Source organism: Raphanus sativus, chromosome 2 (assembly GCF_000801105.2).
Source record: "Raphanus sativus cultivar WK10039 chromosome 2, ASM80110v3, whole genome shotgun sequence".
Classification (NCBI taxonomy): Eukaryota; Viridiplantae; Streptophyta; class Magnoliopsida; order Brassicales; family Brassicaceae; genus Raphanus; species Raphanus sativus.
In genome coordinates, this window is record NC_079512.1 from 27,250,305 (window position 1) to 27,269,931 (window position 19,627).

Here is a 19,627-nt window from a genome sequence, read left to right on the forward strand (position 1 = left end):
ATCACAATCTGGTACATAACAGAACCCTGTTTTTAGAAATCTTTATTCCATTCGACCACTGTTTTATTACAGAGTACTATGTGTTTTATTACAGTGTTTTTCTGCAGTAAAAAAAAGTTAAACTTAAATTATATTTTAAAACAAAAATTTATTAATATTATAGATATTATTATTTTCTTACCAGTATTTTAATATAAATTTGATTTAGTAACAGAAATTATATAATTATAAAAATAATAATAATATTTTGAAATTTGTAATGTCATATTTGAATATATTTGATAAAAAGTTGTAAAAATTTTTGAAAATTTTAGTAATAAAAATTATATTATTATAAAAGAATTAATAATATTTTAAAATTTGTAATGTCATGTTTAAATATATTTTATTTAATGATGATGTATGAGTTATTACTATATTCTAAAAAGTCTACCAAAAATAAATATCAACATTAAATGTAATGTATGAGTTATTGTTATATTCTAAAATTTTTACTAAAAATATAATTTAATATTAAATATAATTGTTTGTGACATATTTTGTCATGTCATGAAATTTATTTTTGTAGTCATGTCATATTTTCTTTTGTGAAATTGATTGTAGAGATAGCCATGTTCTCAAATAATGTCTAGGAAATTTTAATCTTAATATTGTTTGACTTTCATTTTTTAATCTTAAATACAGTATTGAGAGGCATTTAAATAAATCATTGAATGTTTTTGATCATCTAATTCATTTCGATGTTATTGCCATAAAGCTCCCCGTTATACTGAAAGTAGACTCGGAAACAGTGATGGATGTGGGAATATAGTATTTGAGTCTCTCATAAGTTTATCATGTATGAAAACCCTCAAGAATATACTAACCACAACAAGGAATCATTTAAGTAACAGAACCTAAAAAGGTTTCCTATGGAGAGAAGAATAATCCAAACATAGATTGCTCTTGTTGAATAGAAACAAAGTTTTTTTGATGATGCGAACGGATGGTTACCAAAACGATGAGAACATAACAGCCAGGTAATGATTTGATTCATCAACGGATGTGATTAATTAGTGAACGCACAGCCATATCCAAGTCAAATGGGAAACAAGATTACATATAACCGATGAAATAAGAATGGATTATATATCTCAGGAACTTGCAGTAACACAAGAGACTAGAGAGGGGCCTATCACAATCTACTTTGAGCAATATGTTGGCAAACGAATAACACCATAGCACATGGATTGATTCTCCACCGTACCAAGATTTTGTGAAACTCAGGAAAAAAATATGTAAAACTAATTTGATCATATATCGTCTGTGGCAAAACAGCCATCACAGTTACATTGAAAAAAGAAATACAATTACACATAGATATAATAAGAGATAAGAAAGGAGAAAATATTTCTTCACCAGCCATAGAGGACCCGTGTGTATCTCTGCTTCAACCATCTAAAACTTTTTCTAAAAGAGCCTTTGACTTTTCCTTCAGCACTATACATCTTGTAACTCGCGACCCTTTTCTTCCTCAGCAGCTCCGGGTCCGTTATCCCCCAAGACTTCGACCTACCTATCGACTTCCCCTTCTTGATATCGTATATGCTGTTTTCTGTCGCCGTCGCGTACGAAGCGCTATAGTTCCTGAAATCCCCGGTTCTTGGACCGCCTTGGTAAGTCTGGATCTGCATCCCTCCGTCCCCATACGGTCGCTGACTACCGTACTGATCCATTGAGAAGCCTGCGAGTTGAGTTTTTTTTTCTTTTGGATACAACTCAGAGAAGAATAATTGAAGAGACAAAGGAGGAGACTAATAATAAGTGTACGTAACACAAAGACGTGTTAGGACGTTTATATTTTTTTCTTATTTTCTGGATGTTTTTTAAATACAGAAAAAAATCAAATAGATAACTATATAAAAATGTATGAAGATATTGAAAGGATAATGCGTTTGGAAAAGAAATTGACATTTCAAACATAAACAAATTTTTTTAGATAATATTAAAAATAATGGCTAATGATTTAAACGCATGTATTGCGTTGTATTGTTAGTTCAAACTGATTAAAAATGTTTTATGTCGTGTTTCTGGTATTATCACATACTAAATTAAAGACTGGAACTCAAAGTAATTTAAACTAAAATTAAATAGAAAATTAAATAAATAAATAAAGTGAAACTTTTTTGTTTTATATATTTTGGGCAAGTGAGAGTTGACTTTGACCGTTGATTAAAAGAATGTTCAAAGGCAAGTTGTGTGTAATAATGTTCAAGAATCCAAAAATTAATTGGATTGATGTTGGTATTCACATATTCGTGGAAGCGTGACTACCAGCAAACAGACATGACCAGGTCCATCACAAAACTAGAACCAGTCATGAAAAGTTTGATTAATTTAAAAATTAAAGATATCAGAAAAACTAGAACCAGTCAGTATATATATAGTTTAATAAGTAGAAAGACTGAATTTATTTAGCTAAGACGATCTAAATCAAGAGTAATGCTTGTAAACACTTTCATATCAGACACGACGATCACGCCAAACATTTAATGAACTTTTCGTTTACACCTTTTCTATTCCAACACATATTGAGATGAGAAAATCTTAAACACCGAGGTTTCCAGTCATCGATTTTTTTTATTATATCTCAGTATCTCACCCATACTCAAAACAATGTTCTCAAGACTTCCATAAATTTTAGTCAAATGGAAAAGACTTCCATAAATATGCATAATGGATCTAGTAGTGACAAATAAACATAACACATACAAGAGAGAGAGAGAAAAAAACTAAACACATGCAAATTTACGAGTTCGATACTCAAAATGTACAGTGAATATCTTTTTGTAGCACATGTACAATATTTATTCACCGTACATCGCATATATAAACTTTTTGTTGTGTTCCTTGTGATACACGAAAAATGAAACAAAGGAAGAAACAACAAGCCCTAGCCCAAAACCTTGAAGACTGAAGTTCAAAATATTTGAAACATCCAATTTACTGCTGCTAATAGGGTTCACTGGCTTATTTTAGGCCTTATTGAGCTGAGGCCAAGCCCACTGGCTCAGTCACATTCCTGGATAAGCCATAATATACCAAGAATCAAATCTCAAGCGAATCGATTTTAAATCTAGAAGAAGGGATAAATGATGAAGATGACCAGCATGGTTCTGTTGTCCACTTTCTGCGGCATATTCTTTTTTCGCAACGCGTCTCCTCAGGGACTCTCTACGTGATTCCCACGCCGAAAGTGGAAAACAGAGCTTTGAGTATTGGAGGAGAATCTTAACAGTGCTAATATTTAAATAATTAACGACTATGTGGTCGCTCGTATATTCTTTTTAACATTCTTTTATTTACTTTTAATTGGTTCTTCCTTTTGTTGAGGCTTCAACTTCAAGCAACACCGCATCCATAATGGATCCAAACTAGGAGTCAAAAGTAAATATCAACCTTCAAAACACATTATTTCATTGATTTGCCGATAGATATAAGTGAGTGACCACAGGTCAACTCGATAATCAGAAGAAAGAAAATTACAATTCTATCTAGTTGGTGGGTAACACGTATAATGATATATATTATTATTAGAAATGCATAACAAAACAAGAAAACAAAGACTAAAAATAGTTTAATACTCTCTTCGTTTTCATTTCAAATAGACGATATTTTAAAAAGTTTTTGATGATTCAAAATGCATGATATTTTGATATTAATTTTAGTTTTATTGAAAATTATGTAATCAATAATGTTTTACAATTTTTCTAATGATTGACTGAATTAGTTTTAATTTATACTTTAGTGTTACTTTTTAAGAAAAAATGTAACACTTCATTTTTGTGTTTTCAATCAAAACATTTATTTTATTAAAACTAAAGTATAAAACAATACTTATCCACAATGTTCTAAAAATTGGTATAGGCCGCGCCTAGGCGTCAATTCGCTCCCTTTCCGAAACAACTTTATTAAATCCGATTTATACTAATTTATAATATTTAAATCATTTTAAACAGCTCTATATCGATTAAATCGGTTTAAATCAATCTAAATTAGTCTAAATATGTTAAATTAAACAAGTGTTAGTATAAATCTACAAAAAGTTAATTTATTTTGTTTTGTATGTCTAATTTTTTTTAATTCAAATAATTTTATAATTAAACTCAAAAACTAAAATATCTCATATAAATGTAAAATATATAGAGAATAAATCAATAATTTATTAACGCTTAGTATTCGCCTAAGCCCCGATTAATATGTCTAGGCGCTAGACCTTGATGGAACATCTAGATGCCGTCTAACGATTTTTAGAACATTACATACCTATTTTTAAGGGATTTCTTGTATTTTTAACTAATTTTAGCTACTTTTTATTGTCTTTTTAAGATAATTCAATATTATTTATTACAAAAATACAAAACATAACTTACCAATTTTTAAGTGTTTTATTATATTTTCATTTTTCAATTTTTATAGCTACGTCACTAATTGTATTTACTATAATAATTTGACATCATTCATATTAACCATAATAATTTCACATTGAATAAAATTATTTTATTTTTGACAAGAATTCAAACTGGTTAACAAAAAAATTTGTTTGTCTACAGAACCAGTTAAATATGAATATCCAAATACCCATTTAAGTATGAATCGGTTCTTTTTAGATATCGTATTTTTTATTTAGATATTATAAATTTGTGGACATGGTTTGAATCGGATCTTTCGATGTCTAGGTAGATTCATAAGATTGTAAACCTATCCAAATAATATATATGTTTAAAAATGTTGTCAAAATTTTTATTTTTGAAAAGATAAAAATTAAAATCTGCGAAATTGTGCAGGATCAAGTTCTAGCATGTAATTTAAAACAGATTGAATATATTTTATGTTGCTTATTGTGTGTGTTTTGCCCAAAAAAGAAAGGTGCCAAGGAAGGACAAACGTCTGCGCACTTCCATATTCGGAATTATAAACTAAGATTTATTCTTTAGTTTTGCTTTAAGTGGTATATATTCTTCTCTTTTTTTTGGTAAAATATATATTCTTCTCCTTCACAGAAAATAAAAACTATTATTATATCCTCTATTCTGGATCTGGCTGTACGCACAACAATGCCTCAGTGCATCAGGTCAGATGTCATCATTACATGTTCTCATTCTCAGCAGATCTCATCTTACTGTGGATTTGGAGATTAAGAAATTAGAAAAAACTAAAATTTAATAAAGTAAAGATGGGCTGCAAATTTTATAATATTAACATTTTTTTTCTTTTCCTGATGTAGCAATTTTGTGTATAGGGAAAATAAGAAACTGTAGCTAAAACAATGAGAAAATAAATTAAACAATTTGAACATGTAAGATATATATACTTTTAGCAAAAAGATTTTTTTAAATATAAAAAATATTTAGGATTTTTAACTCAAAACTAATTATTATAAAACAACATATTATTTTAAAATCTGATTTGTGTCTTTTCATTGACAGATTCTTAACATAATTATCTTATTTATCTTGAGTTATAAAAAAATATGTTATTTATACTAATTAGTTTTGAGTTAAGAAATCCTAAATATATTTTAATATCTGATCTTGTGTCTTTTCTTTGACAGATTCTTAACATAATTATCTTATTACTTTTTAAGTTGACTCTATCCTCATTTGTTATAGAAACCTTATAAAAGCATTTAGTACAATTAAATAGTTGTGTTGTATAACAATGGCAGACAAACTACTTAATTATATATGTGGTGTTTTGATAGAAGATTTTTGTAACTATATTAACTATAATTTATGATGGAACTAAAGAAAAAATTGATGGGGGAAATTAATAAAATATAGCATATCGCATATAGTTTATTTTAAAAGCATCCTTGCTTTAAGATGCTTTGTCGCCGTATTGAATTTTTGGGTGTGGCAGAACTTTTTCATGATGAGGGTCCGTTGATTTGTAATTGGCCGGTCCATTTATTTTTGTTCGATTAAATTATATAAGATTAAGATTTTGAACGCAGATTTGATTTTTGGCTTAAATTGTTAGTTAGTATTAAGTATTATTTTTAGTGTTGATCTACATATTTATATTAAAATAAGCATTCAGCATTTTCATATCTGACGCTAAATCCGGTAATCTGTATATAATTTGTTTCAATAATGAAAATTTCATTAATTAGATATCTGATAAATTCCGGTAAAATCTAAAAAAAATATTATTAACATGTGACCTAATTCTAGATGACCTATTAAAATTTCAGAGAAACTAATAATATTTCTAAAATTAAATTTTATATACTTTTAAATTGTACATAATTTTTTTAAAAAACTATTAGATTTGTATTTTTGTACTTTGAAATTTTTTTACTATTCGAAAAATGAATAAAATAATGTTAGAGAAAAAGAAAATTTATTTCTATGACTATATTAGTTTGTTTTGTTATTTATATTATTTGACGAATAAATTTTAAAATGTTGGATCGTATAAGAAATATTTTAAAATATTTATTTATTATTATTGTAAATATATAAATTTAAATTGTTAGGAGAAATAGATATGTTAATAATCTACTTAAAAATATTTTTGGTTAAATAATTTAGTATCTGGAGACATTAATGTGTGTTCCTATAAATAATATCATTTTATAAAAAATCATTAATAATCTCCCCCACTTAAACTTTTATTATATTCTTTTTCTTGACATCAATTCTTACCATATATAAGGTGAGAGTTTAAGGTATTTTTTTTTAAAAAAATATAAACGTAATAGAATTAAGAAGAATGTTTGTAGGAATATTAATTATATTATATAGTGTTTTAATTTTTCTTTTACCTAGAAGCAAGTTGGATCTCACTTTATGACTCTATTTTAATATTATTAACAAATAACAAAAAGTCATATATGCTTTGCGCTAAAATTCTCAATTTAATCTATCATAATATGAGAATCAAACTTCCTCCAGTGTTTTTTGTTTGACAAAAGGTATCCATATTTTAATCCAAAATTTTGGGGACCATTAGTTATAATGTGAATTGTTAGTCACTACCATAAGTTTTGTGTAATCGCTACCATTAAGTTCATTTGGATATTCCGTAACTAATTTTCTACATGATCATTTTTATAATTTTTGAGTATGTTAAAGTATATTGTGGTTTATGATCATATAATTGATCTTTTTATATTCTTTTTGAGTGTGTTAAAGTATATTGTGGTTTATAATCATATAATCTTACAAAGACACAGTTTTAAAATAATTTAGTTCAGATTTTATTTTATCGTTGTTACATGAATAATCAAATGAAAATAAAAACGATGATAATTTTTAAAGGGTTTGTATTTTTTTTATTAGCAAAAGTAAAAATATACTTCGAAAAAATCAAGTTGTTCTTTTTTGTAAAACAAAATCAAGTAGTAAGTCGGCATCTTATTAGATAGGTTGTAATTCACGTGGTAAGAAAAAAAAATCACGTGGTAAGAAAATGGAATAATCTTTATCAATTATTCATGAGAGAGATTTGTTATCTCTCTTCGTTTGGCTATAAAAAGCCCCGACAGGTCTCAGTTTCTTCCCACATCCAAAGATAGAAAAATGTAAAGTCTGGAGTTCTGCTCCCAATCCCCTAATAGAGCAATGATATATATAATATATATGCAAAACATGCTGTCGATTGTTTTCGCTAAGGCAAGATGTCGAGTCTAGTCACGGACTCACAAGCGCAGAGTATTGAAGGTAACAGGAGGTGACAGAAGAGAGTGAGCACACATGGTGGCTTTCTTGCATGCTTTTTTTAATTAGGGTTTCATGCTTGAAGCTATGTGTGCTTACTCTCTCTCTGTCACCCCTTCTCTCTCTCTCTCTCTCTCGAATATGGTTAATTATAGCTTGTAAATGATCTCGACTATCTTTAAGGTTTCATACTGACACTATAATCACATGGATAAATGTAATTTGAGGTAACTAGAAGGTTGAGTCCTGCTCCTAAGTTGGAACTTTATCAGGAAATCAGATTTCAAAGTCTGATTCCAGACCAAAAGAATTTGTGCCAAAAGCTCCAAATTTCTTTATGAGAATTATAGTAACAGTTTCAGGTATGAGAAATTCGCAACTCAGGCTTTTTTTTTTTTTTTTTTTGAACATAGGCTTTTTATTGTTAAAACTAATATTTTTAACATTTATGTAGATCAAATATTTTGTTTCATGATTGTATATGGAGAATTTATCTCCATGTTTTATATACAAAGTGATGCAGTTGGACGGTCTACAAATGCCTATATTCGATGTTAAACTGACTGTATGCAGCCAATCAACTCGGGCATACACTCAACAATTTACACAAAGAGAGAGGAGTGTTAGAAGGAGCCTTGTGTGACGAAACATATGATCGGGAATGTCTTGCAAAAAGGCTCCAAAGTTGTACTGCATTTCAGATAAGAAACATAAAAATATAGACAATATGGATTTACTTAGTTCACTATATATGTGATTGTAGATATAATATATTGTTCATAGCTTGTGTGTAAACGGTATATAACTTAGGGCCACGGGTACTCAAATGTCAACCCCTATGTTCGTATTAAAAATATACCAGGTCGTATATCTATTTGGTTGAATCCTCCACTAGTATATGTTTTATTTATTGGTAAGTATAGTTTTAAAACAGTATAGTCTTTTCCATAAAGAAGATGAGAGCCAGCTCTCAAATACACACAAACTACATATTCCATGTTTTGTATGAACAGAAATGTGAAAGTAAATAATTATCTGTATATTAAAAGAGAATCATTTGTCAATAAATGTGTTTACGCACAATTGACACGTAACATTTTCACAATCATTTAAAATTAGAATGTTGATATCAAAGTTTCACAATTATTTAACAATTAATGTGTTTATACATTAATTTTCTAAATTCCAACACAAACAATATAATGTGTTTCACACACTAATTTTTTTAATCAAATTATTTTTAGTTCCTACATTTTAAACTTTTATATTAGTGAATTAAAGTGTTTTTTTCATGCTACAATTGAATAATATCATTGTCGAAAGAAAGAAATTACAAAATCACTAAAATTCGCATCAACTAAAATGTTAGAATGAGCATGTTTTCAGATATTAAAAGTTCTGTATCTTGTCGAAATTGGCCATAATTGAAGCTTTTATACATGAAAATAACAAATAATTGTGATTTAGCCAAATATTGCTTTTCTTTACAGAATTGTCATATCAGACCAAGATATAAAACATAATCAGATTTGTAGAAAAATCAAAAATCAGAAAGCTTAAAAAAAAATTAAAACCCTTTCCCTCGATCGTGTTTTATTATATTTACCAAAAAAATAAAAGAAAAATATGCGTTATTGGTTAAAGATTATATCAACTTTGCAACATATCCAACAATATTAACACGACGCCTAACCATTTTTATTGGTATTCTTAAAATGTAGTCCAATAATTATGTATGTAAAATAAAACTAAAATAATTGTTTTACATTTATTTTACTTGATTTATACTAGTGGAAGAAAGTAAGTCTGGGTAAAATATATGGATCCAAAGAACCGAACCAAACTTGAATTGAAAGTAATACTAAACACAAATTAATACTGATTAAGTATTCATATGGATCTAAAAGTTTAATATCCGTATAATCAGATCCGAATCCGATCCAAACTGAAATACTTTAGATACCAAAATATCTAAATCACAATTATATACTTAAATATATTAATTATTTTTAATTTTATATCAATTAGATTTAAAATATTAAAATATGAAAATATCTAAAAATTATCAAAATAGTCACAAGTAAATATCTAAAAAAAATGTTGAAAATAGATATTTTTCTCCATCCAAATATTTAAATTGAACTAATTTTATGTATTTTACGCATTTGGTCTTACATTATCCAAACTTTTATGTTTATTTTTTTTATTTTCGGATTTTGAAGACTTAAGTATATTTAGATTTTTTTTAAAAATTTACATCGTTAAAACAGGTACTCGAACTCGAACCAAACCCGTAATGATTTGAACCAAATCCAAACCAAATTTAAAACGCAAATTTTAAATATCCAAATGAGATTTAATTTTAACTCTAAAAAAAACCAAAATCCAAATACAACTGAATCTGAACAGATATTTGGATATCTGAATACCTATCCGCAAAAAAAATCTATACTACAGATCCTTTAATACAATGTAAAATAAATTATTTAATCAACTATTTCGTGCACGGATCACCACATATTATTCCCTCATTTTCTTAATAAATGTCATTTTGACATTTTTCAGATTAAAAAAATTGTATAATAAATTAATATAGCTATATTTAATGTATAATTAATTAAGTGAGGATGATTTAAATAAAAATATATTAGTTATTCAAAAGAGTAAAAATTAGATTTAATATACAAATTACACTAGGAATATAGAATAACAATTTTTAAAAATAAAATAAAAATTCTAAAGTGACAGTTATTATGAAAGAGAAAAAGTAATACAGTACAGTATATTGTTAAAAAGGTATGAATTTCATGTGATTACTATCATGCAAATAAATTCAATCAAAGAGCTTCGTAAAGAAATAGCTGTTAAGTATTGTATGGTTGGTAAAATTTTGTTTAGGTTTAAATTAACATATTTTTTTCGAGTATATTCTTTTCGAGTGTTTGTTAACTTAGAAAACTACATTGAAAAATCAGACTAAAGAAAACTAATTTTGTGATGTTGAATGAAATGAACTAATTTTTGATCCACACACCTGTGTGGATGTTTGTTCTTCATTAGCTTTTAAAATTCGATAAATTTACTTGTTTATATTCATTATATTATAGATTCATATGTTTTCAGGTTTGACATTGGTGTGTTTTGTTTAATGTGATTAGATTTCATTTATAAACTATGAGATTGTGTTTTATTTAATTTATTTGGTAAATTAAATAGTAAAGTATAAGGTTCAAATTTTTATTGAGATTTTTAAAACAAATACATTGTTTAGACAAACCAAAAAATGAAATCAAGTTACAAAAAAACATTAAAAAATAAGAAGAATGTTAAAAAAATAACAGATTTTTTAAAAAAATATTTAGCAAACCTAATTAATGTTATTAAGTTGGACCATCTTTAAGAGAAAAAAGCCGGTACTTCATAATGGATTTTTTCCAATAATCCAAACTCATATGTATATATTTAAAAAATCTATTTTATTAAAACATGAGTGAATTGACAAAAAATGATAAATTTATTAATATAAATTGACATACTAATTATTTCTTTAGTTTATAAATAAACACATTAAAAATAGTTAATGTAATTAAAAGTTATTAATTGACAAATATGTTATATAACATATTAATTTGATTAATTTAGTATCCAATCACAATATGTACCAGTACAACCAATAAATTATAAATAATCTAAAATATTGATCTGTCATAAATATTACTATATGATAACCAAAAAATCATAAATGTTTCATACTACAAATTGAAAACAAACACCTATATATATGACTGCGGGTACAACATGTATTCATGTTTTAATAGTTTTGAGTCAAAACTTTTGCATACGATACATAGATATGCAGAAAGACAGATAAGCTCTTCAAAAATGTATATGACATCTGAAGAACGAGACAAAAGTTATATTAATTGATTTTACATCAGAAAACATCAAATGAAATTTGAATCCAAGTCTCAAAAGTCAAAACATAGTGCAAAGAAATTTATACTATAGATAAGGTATTGATGTATTAATTTTCACTCTTTTTTTTTTAATTCCTTCGTATTAAGAAAATTCTCAAGACTCGTGTTGAGTTGTCTCAGGAATCTGCAAGGGAATGGGACTGTCGTCTTCTTTCTCGTTCGAACTCTCCACTTGTTTTTCTTCCACTTGGGAGGTTACACCGTTCTCCGATGCACTGGTTGCGTCGATGCTGATGGTCTTTGCTAGTTTGCTGGACGGTTCTGGAGACGACGAAGCGGCTAAGATGCGAGTTAGACCGTCGTATGCACTCTTGGCATCCATAACTATACTAGCACCACCTGGATAACACCTGCCAAAGCATGTGGCGCAATGCGGAAACACCACCTGTAACAACAACGAACCATAAAAAGGAGTAATGGGCAATGTGAGTTAGCCAGAGAGGTTTTCAATCTACCGACTCGTTATTAGTTTTGAGATGAAAATTAAAAATTGTACCTCGACAAAAGCTCGGCAAAGTGAGAGGAAGAGATTGGATTCATTAAGTCGAAGCATCCGAGTTGTGTTGTATCTTAGTAAGGAGTCAGAGACAGCCTGAAGTCCTTTGATCAATTCATGAGCAATCACATTCTTTAGACTTAGCGGGGCACAAGGACGTAGTTCGTTCAAAGCAGCAGATACACCTGTTGACATAGCCGGGTATTATCAAACACAAATCAGACTGAGAAAACAACATCCAAACACATTTGTAATAGTTCAAACACGTATCATCGGTTGCATCATCCATACTATTAGAAAATTGATATTGTCTCACCGTTTATGAAAACTGCAAGAGGCGGATGTTCCATCAAGTACGATGGAGGTGTGACGTCATCTTTGCTATCGTCATTAATACCACTTGATGGGAAGCCAACAGATGGTAATGGAACCCATCGATGTGAATCCAAAACTAACTGGAATTAAAACATCATGAAGTAGTTCAATTGAGAGATTCAAGAGAGTTATAACATGTCCCAGAGAAAAAGTTGAAGTTTTGCGTTTACACCCACCTGAAAATTCTCAACTGCTGTGCTCATGTTCTTGGAAAACAAGTTTAGAACCGCCCTGTCGAAAGCATGCAAGTTCAATACTGACGAGCTTGTAAAGATATAAGTTAGAGATTTTGACAATAAACAATAAGAAGAATCGTTACTCTTCAAAAAGAGGAGGAAGCAAGCCACGGAAGTCTAGCCCAACCCAACCAAGCCCCATAGCACAGTACTGTGTTGTCATGAGAAGAAGGTAAATGTCAATCAGAGTTGCAAAGAGTATCAATAGGGGAATAAACGAATTGCAAAAGAGCTCAACCATGCACTGATCCAAGATATTCGATAGAGATCCTCCTTCAGTAATCTTTGGGAGCATAATTTTCAGAGTTTTCAGGTGCGATGTAATTTGATGCATGGCCCAGCTAAACAGAAGTCCACCATCATAATTTTCTTCGCTACCCGATGTATCATCGGCAAAAATAGCCCGATACTGGTTAACCACATCAAAGAGGTGCATTCTATGACAGTTTATCATGCCTTTTAAATACTCGTAAGCATTTTTCTGGTCTAGATCCTCAAGAATTCCAGTGAGCCATGCCTCACGGCATCTTAAGAACTGCAGAGAGAAGAAGAACCATTCAGAAGTGAAGGCATAGCTTACAGACTGAATAACTCCATCGAAAGGAATACAATACAATGAAAGGATAAAGCAAACTGTTATATGTCAAAATAGTTCACCTGTAATCGCATTTCATACTCGCCAAAGACTCCTATTCGGCGCAAGTATCCAATAATCCGGAGACATTCTGGCAGCTGAAATGAAGAGCAGCAATTGAAGATTGAGCCCTCCTAGATTAGCTGAACCTGAACCATAGTTCACCGAACAAAAACAAACTGTATTCACACAAAACCTGTATATTTGAGCGCAATTTCTGGAGAAGCTGTGAGAGAAGTGACTGCGTTGTTTGTTTAACCTCCGCTGCAAGTGCTTGGATAACAGGCAATCTTGACATTGAGAGAAAATTAATTCATAAGAGCTAAAGCTTAAATAGCCAGAGGGGGTAAATTTTTTGATGAGAAACAGAAGAAAAAAAACTCACTTGGGATGCATAGTTGCAAGTTTGGATACAAATGCTTCCAGGTCAAGCGCCTCGTCAAAGTTTCCGTTTCTCACGCATCTAACAAAGATTACAATTCATCATCGCATCAAAGGCATGAAATGAGACTGACAGGGAAAATCAGATTTCAAAGCTTTCGGGGCACGAGGTCTAGTAGCTTACGTGTCCATAAGCTGAGGAATCTCAAGCAAATCAAGAAGAGTGCTGTGATTTGCCAGCAAAGCTTGGTTCATCTTCCTCTTCTCCAGAATATTCTCCGCAGAATCGACAAATTCTGTGCAACCAGACGTTAGTTTCGGGACTTCGCCAATCTGCAAAAGGTCAAAAAGCACAGAGCTTCAGCATCAAAGCTTTTCAGGGGATTTAACTATCATTCTTTCCAAGGATGCAACTGCCAAAAGTCAGAGCATGATTTACATATATGTGCAAGAACCTAAACCAATGATTCGTTCACCTATTCATAAGACTGTACCTACCTGCTACACTACAACACAACAAGTTCAGTCTCACAACTATAGGACCTGAAACAACGATCCCTAGCACTCATCCAAGATTTACCAAACAATTAATTTCCAGTAACTAACTTCAGATCCTAGCAATGAGACTTCCTCTGTCACTGATTGTAATCAAATCCAAAACCAGAGAGAGAGAGAGAGAGAGATATAACCACGTGAAAGCAGTAGAGAACTCTCAATTCGAAACGGTGTATAGTATATATACCAGAGACTCGAGATGCTTATCAATGGAGGAAACTTCCTGGCGGATCGCGAGCAAAGCATCAGCAGCGGTGATAAACGCGCGGTAGTTCCCAACCGCAACCTCTTGCATTTGCCTCTGAATCCGCTCCGCGTCCACTCGAAGCAGCTCCGGCTCCTTCGAAAAATATTCAGTGAGATTCAGAGATCCATGCGCGCAGAGAGAGATGTCAAAAAGAGAAGAGAAGAGAGAGACCTTGTGGAGACGATCGAGAGTGAAGGAGAGGAGCTCGGAGACGTACGGTTGCTGAGAGGCGGAAGCGAGTGAGAGCAGACTCGCCGTCGTCTCCGGCGGAGACATCTCTCCGATCTCCGTTGCCATTCCCGGATCTTCCTCCTGTAGGTATCGAAATGTGCTAGACAGATGAGATTTCACGTTTGGATCTGAAATAATCGCTCTTTCTATTTTATTTTCACCGCGTTAATTAAAAGAAAAAAAAAAACAAAAGAACATTAGTTTGATTTTCATTTTTAACTATGGTAAAATTTAATTGGTGCCAATTTTTTATTTTAACATCATTCATATCATCTCTCGCATATTTATGAAAATATTTATACATATAAGTCGATATCTAAAAGATATAATGGACGTAGAATGTGTTTGTTTAATCTACATAAAATGATAAACCACATAGCATTTGATGAAAAAGCAATCATATATTACATCTAAAAAATATTTTACTAGATATTCCTGACCATCAGTCTATTGGGTTGGGTTAATAGTTCACTGGTTGTAGTATTGAGTTTCTTATTCGATTTTTATTAGAAAGAATAATTAGCGCCATGTGATTGGTATTAGCATCGATCAAATACTATATCTAAGGGGATTATGTGATCCGAAAACTCACACACATCCTAGTTAAAGAAAAAAACAATCTGAGTTGGCTTAATTTGTATCAATTTCATTCTTCAAATACCATGCATTCAAACTTTGCTTTGAATTCGATTTTTCTCTATTTGTAGACTTTAATATGTTATTACATCCAAAAATGAATAAACAATAGTATATTAGTATATACTTAACAATAGAGGAGTCTTATTACACTTAACGAATCGTTAGGGAAAAAAGATAGATAAAATAGAAAAGAGAAGTGAAGAAAGAAGAAGAAAGGAGAGAAGTGGCATTTGATGCCGTGTAGAAATAGAAATAAGGATATGGGTTAGGATCCTGCTGCCCCTTTGGCTGTCCCTTTGGTGACGGAGGCGATGGTGGCGAGCCTTTTATATCGGAAGCAAGCGGTGAAGGTGGCGGTGTGGACTGAAAATAGTAAAATCGTGGTGGTGGCGGCTGAATGACTGTGATCAACGGTGGTGGAGAGTGTTTGTGAGGCGGTGGCGGTGATGGAGAGGATGATGGCAATGAGGGAGATGGAGGTGGTGAAATGGAGGGAAGCGGTTGCGGTGGCGGTGGCGGAGAGGATGACGGCAAGGAGGGAGATGGAGGTGGTGACGTGGGAGGAGACGGTTTAGAGGGAGGAGGAGAGCAAATGGTGGGACAAGTGGAGCATTCACTGATGCAAAGAGGAGTAAGGACATCTGCTTGATCAGACGGTGAAGATGCCACTAGTATGCTCATGACCATGACCATGTTGATGACTATGAGACTCATTTTGATGATATGTACACCAGGTGAGGTTGGGATGACAATATACTAGTAAAGTGTGTGAAAGGAACTGTCGATATGATTTTATTAAGTTAAGGATATTCCTTCCCCAATGTATACTCAAAAAAAAAAAAAAAATTGTTGTTGTTTGGTTATGTCATTGTTCTTTTATGCTTTGCTTTCAAAGTTGGCTTTGTATCAATTTCATCTTAACATATTGATGTATTTGAACTTTGCTTTGAATTCGATATTTCTCTATCCAGAAAATTGTCTTGTTACTAAATTGTTGGTAGGCTAGTAGTGGTATTGGTACTGGTGGTACATGGTACTGATGATTATGTTTTTAGTTGTATTGTAGTAATGAAAGAGTTAGGTTAACTCCTCTTGCCATGTAATCCAAAGGTTTTAAATTAATGAAGCTTTGCACAGAAGAGAGACAATATTTTGTTGAGGGTTTTGTATGTATCATAAATTCATATTGCACCTGACTCATTCTCCATACCAAAGTTCCTTAACCGAACAAGCTCTGGAACTATGTCCTTCCCAAGATCTGGTCTATCTTTCTTCCTCAGCTCTGCGCATTTTAGAGACAGTTTAGCAAAAGTCATAGCTTCTTCAACAGGCCAATCCGTCACGGCGGGGTCAAGCATATCCTTAAAAGTTCCTTTATTAATCGCCCTCGACACATGATGAGCCAAACCCATTGGACTCTTAGCAGTGATGATCTGAAGCAGCATTATCCCCAACGAGTATACGTCTGATTTGGTGGTTAGCTTCCCCGTTTGCTGGTACTCTGGGTCTATGTAACAGAACGTCCCTGCTGCTGATGTCATGTGGTACTGCGTGACGGTATCAGCCACCGACGCTGGGACTAACCGAGCTAACCCAACGTCACTGATCTTGCTCACGTAGTTTCTGTCCAAGAGTATGTTGGCGGGTTTTAGGTCACGGTGAACAAGCGGCTCTGGCTTTGCTTGGTGAAGGAAAGAGAGCGCAGTACAGATCTCCGCTGCTATTTGGAACCTTTTCCTCCAAGAAAGAGGCGGCGAGTTTCCTCTACGAAAGAGTCTATCCTCTAAGCTCCCATTCTCCATGAACTCATACACCAAGCACCCGTACTCAGGACATGCACCAAGGAGAAGAACCATGTTAGGGTGTCTGATGCAGCTCAGAACCTCGACTTCTTGGTTAAACTGTTTCTTTCCTTGAGCGGCATTATCTCTCAAGACTTTGATAGCAACAGGAGTGTGATCAAGCGTGCCTTTGAACACTGGTCCGTATCCACCTTCTCCTATCTGTCTGTTGCTCGCGAATCCGTCAGTAGCTTCTTCAATCTCTTCTATAGAGTACCTTCTGTACCTGACATCGTTCTGCACCAGAGCATTGAGAGCGCGGTCTTTCTCTTGTGATTCCCTTCTTGCTTTCATCTCTGCTTGCTTCCTTCTTTGTCCTTCCAATTCCGCCATCCTCTCAGATTTCTCCGCTGCTTCCATCGCAGCTTTGCACTTGGCCTTCTCTGTTTCTGCAACAGCCAAGGCTGCCTCTTCAGCACTCCTAGCTTCCTCAAATCTTAGAGTTTCTTCCAGTTTCCACTTGTTAAGCTCATTTGCCTAGAGAAAACATGAGAGCCCACGAAAGTATTAGATGGAGCATGAAAACCATCCTCATTAACTATCTCTTCTATACCTTTTGTTTTGCATTCAGTGCTTCTTTGCAGGCTGAACTGTACATGTCCATGGTTTGCTTGAGTTCAACCTTTAACCTTCTCATCTCAGCTTCAACATCTCTCTGCAAATAAGCATCCAACCATTTAATTTTTATTTTCTAACATAGATATTATCATAAAAATTTATTGCTTTACTCTTTAATGAACATACATTTGATTGTGAAAGTGATTCATCAGAAGAACTAGAAGAACCAATGATATCGAAATTATGAGCTGATAGATCAATGGAACCCATCATCCTAGTCCCAAAATCCGGTTCATCAAAGTTCCTTTGACCCATTGGCTGGTTAAAATCATAATTAAAGTCCAATGAACCATTAGCAGCACTTTTTTGTCTTTCTTGCACAGCATTGATGAAGCCATTATCATGAGGGCGATACCTCTCTGGTGTTGTGTTTCTTGCATAACGCTGGCCCCTACAACAGTCTCAAGAACGACATCTTAAAGCCTTGTTGATTTAAGGGAAAAAAACATATTAAGAGAAGAAATCATATATAATAGTACTTAGGTAAGTGATGATCTTGGTCAAGGTCAGGTAGGTTTTGGAGAGTAAACGTAGGTGCACGAGGTGGGACAAGGGTATTGGTGATAGGTCTCTGAGCTGCGCGTGAGGACTGGACTTTGCCTTTAGAGATGACATAGACGGAACAAAAGTCAGGGGCTGATTTGAGAACGGAAGCTGCAACGTCTTCATGGGATTTAGTGAACTTGTTGATAGATCTTGCGAATGGGTTCTTTGAAGATGTTGATCCCAACACGACGTTGTTCACTAGGTTTTTTTTAGCGTAATCCAATATTGCTTTAGCAACGTCGGTATCGTCAAGAATAACCTCCATCGCTGAAATCTAAACACATGCATAACTCAAAAACAATCAATCAACTAGTGGTTTTAATGCATGCGTTAAAATGCTTGCATGAGATATTGAAATGGTTACGTACCCCTTTTCGAGCACAATAGCCTCTGTATGGAATAAAAAGCTTATTTATTTCATTGTTAACGTTTCCTCCATCTGTAACAATTGAGTTATCCATTTCAAAAGATACACTTGTCTAATATTTTAAAAGAAAAAAAAAAAGAGAGGCTTAGACGTACGGTTTGGATTTTTAAGACGAACGTGTACTAGAATCATGTTGGAATTGTTGATCGAATTGAGGAGATGATCGACGGCCCAACGAACAGCGTAGTGACTGTTCTTGTCTTTGTCAATGGCGACCACCGTCGAGTTCACTGGTGCATGCCGATCTTCCGATGGGACACGAACCATGATTATATATGAATTTGATCTACAGAGAAATTAAACTCTGAAAATCCCAACAATTAATAATAATATTTGAGGTGTCTCCCGACGTAGTTAGTGTCTGGAAACAAGAAGAGAGGAGAAGAAAGAAGAAGAATAATAAGAGAAAGAGAAAAATAAAGAAGATGGTAAGCTTTCTCTGGTCATATTTTCTCTCCTCTCTTCTTCCTGTTTCAATCTGGGTGTTGGTGATGCTCGAAGACTATTAGCTAACTTTTTTCCTTAGAACAGAGTCAGAGAAAATACCGGGAGTCAATATGTATTATCAACCGCTGTTTTTTTTAAATTACTCTTTTTAAGGTGGTTCTCTGTTTCTTCCTCACTTTTTGTGGGGTTTTCAAAAACTTCTAGAATGCAAATTCTTTTTTGTTATTCTTTAATATGGGTTTTTGTAATGGCTGGTTCAGGATTGGGTTTGGAT

The 19,627-nt window shown here is 32.4% G+C and overlaps 4 protein-coding genes across 4 annotated transcripts; all 4 read right to left on the reverse strand.

Moving 5' to 3' along the window:
• Positions 1-1,274: 1,274 nt before the first annotated feature.
• On the reverse strand, positions 1,275-1,808 carry LOC108821133 (uncharacterized). Its single transcript, XM_018594186.2, has one exon. The coding sequence runs from the start codon at positions 1,713-1,715 to the stop codon at positions 1,395-1,397; it is 321 nt and encodes a 106-aa protein (XP_018449688.2). The 5' UTR covers positions 1,716-1,808; the 3' UTR covers positions 1,275-1,394.
• A 9,770-nt stretch (positions 1,809-11,578) lies between these two features.
• On the reverse strand, positions 11,579-14,965 carry LOC108815974 (conserved oligomeric Golgi complex subunit 8). The gene is made up of 12 exons (XM_018588528.2): positions 14,776-14,965; positions 14,545-14,697; positions 13,987-14,135; positions 13,807-13,884; positions 13,618-13,711; positions 13,445-13,519; positions 13,026-13,322; positions 12,871-12,938; positions 12,728-12,782; positions 12,493-12,631; positions 12,177-12,361; positions 11,579-12,065 (listed from the first exon to the last, which is right to left on the reverse strand). Exons 1-12 carry the CDS (start codon positions 14,899-14,901, stop codon positions 11,775-11,777), a joined length of 1,710 nt encoding a protein of 569 aa, XP_018444030.2. The 5' UTR covers positions 14,902-14,965; the 3' UTR covers positions 11,579-11,774.
• Positions 14,966-15,540: 575 nt separating this feature from the next.
• LOC108840447 (extensin-like) lies at positions 15,541-16,222 on the reverse strand. Its single transcript, XM_018613273.2, has one exon. It carries the CDS (start codon positions 16,186-16,188, stop codon positions 15,625-15,627), a length of 564 nt encoding a protein of 187 aa, XP_018468775.2. The 5' UTR covers positions 16,189-16,222; the 3' UTR covers positions 15,541-15,624.
• Positions 16,223-16,572: 350 nt separating this feature from the next.
• Positions 16,573-19,412, reverse strand: LOC108826920 (U-box domain-containing protein 52). Its single transcript, XM_018600268.2, has 6 exons — positions 19,002-19,412; positions 18,848-18,918; positions 18,413-18,753; positions 18,060-18,324; positions 17,869-17,970; positions 16,573-17,792 (listed from the first exon to the last, which is right to left on the reverse strand). The coding sequence occupies exons 1-6, from the start codon at positions 19,171-19,173 to the stop codon at positions 16,656-16,658; spliced, it is 2,088 nt and encodes a 695-aa protein (XP_018455770.2). The 5' UTR covers positions 19,174-19,412; the 3' UTR covers positions 16,573-16,655.
• Between the last annotated feature and the right edge of the window lie 215 nt (positions 19,413-19,627).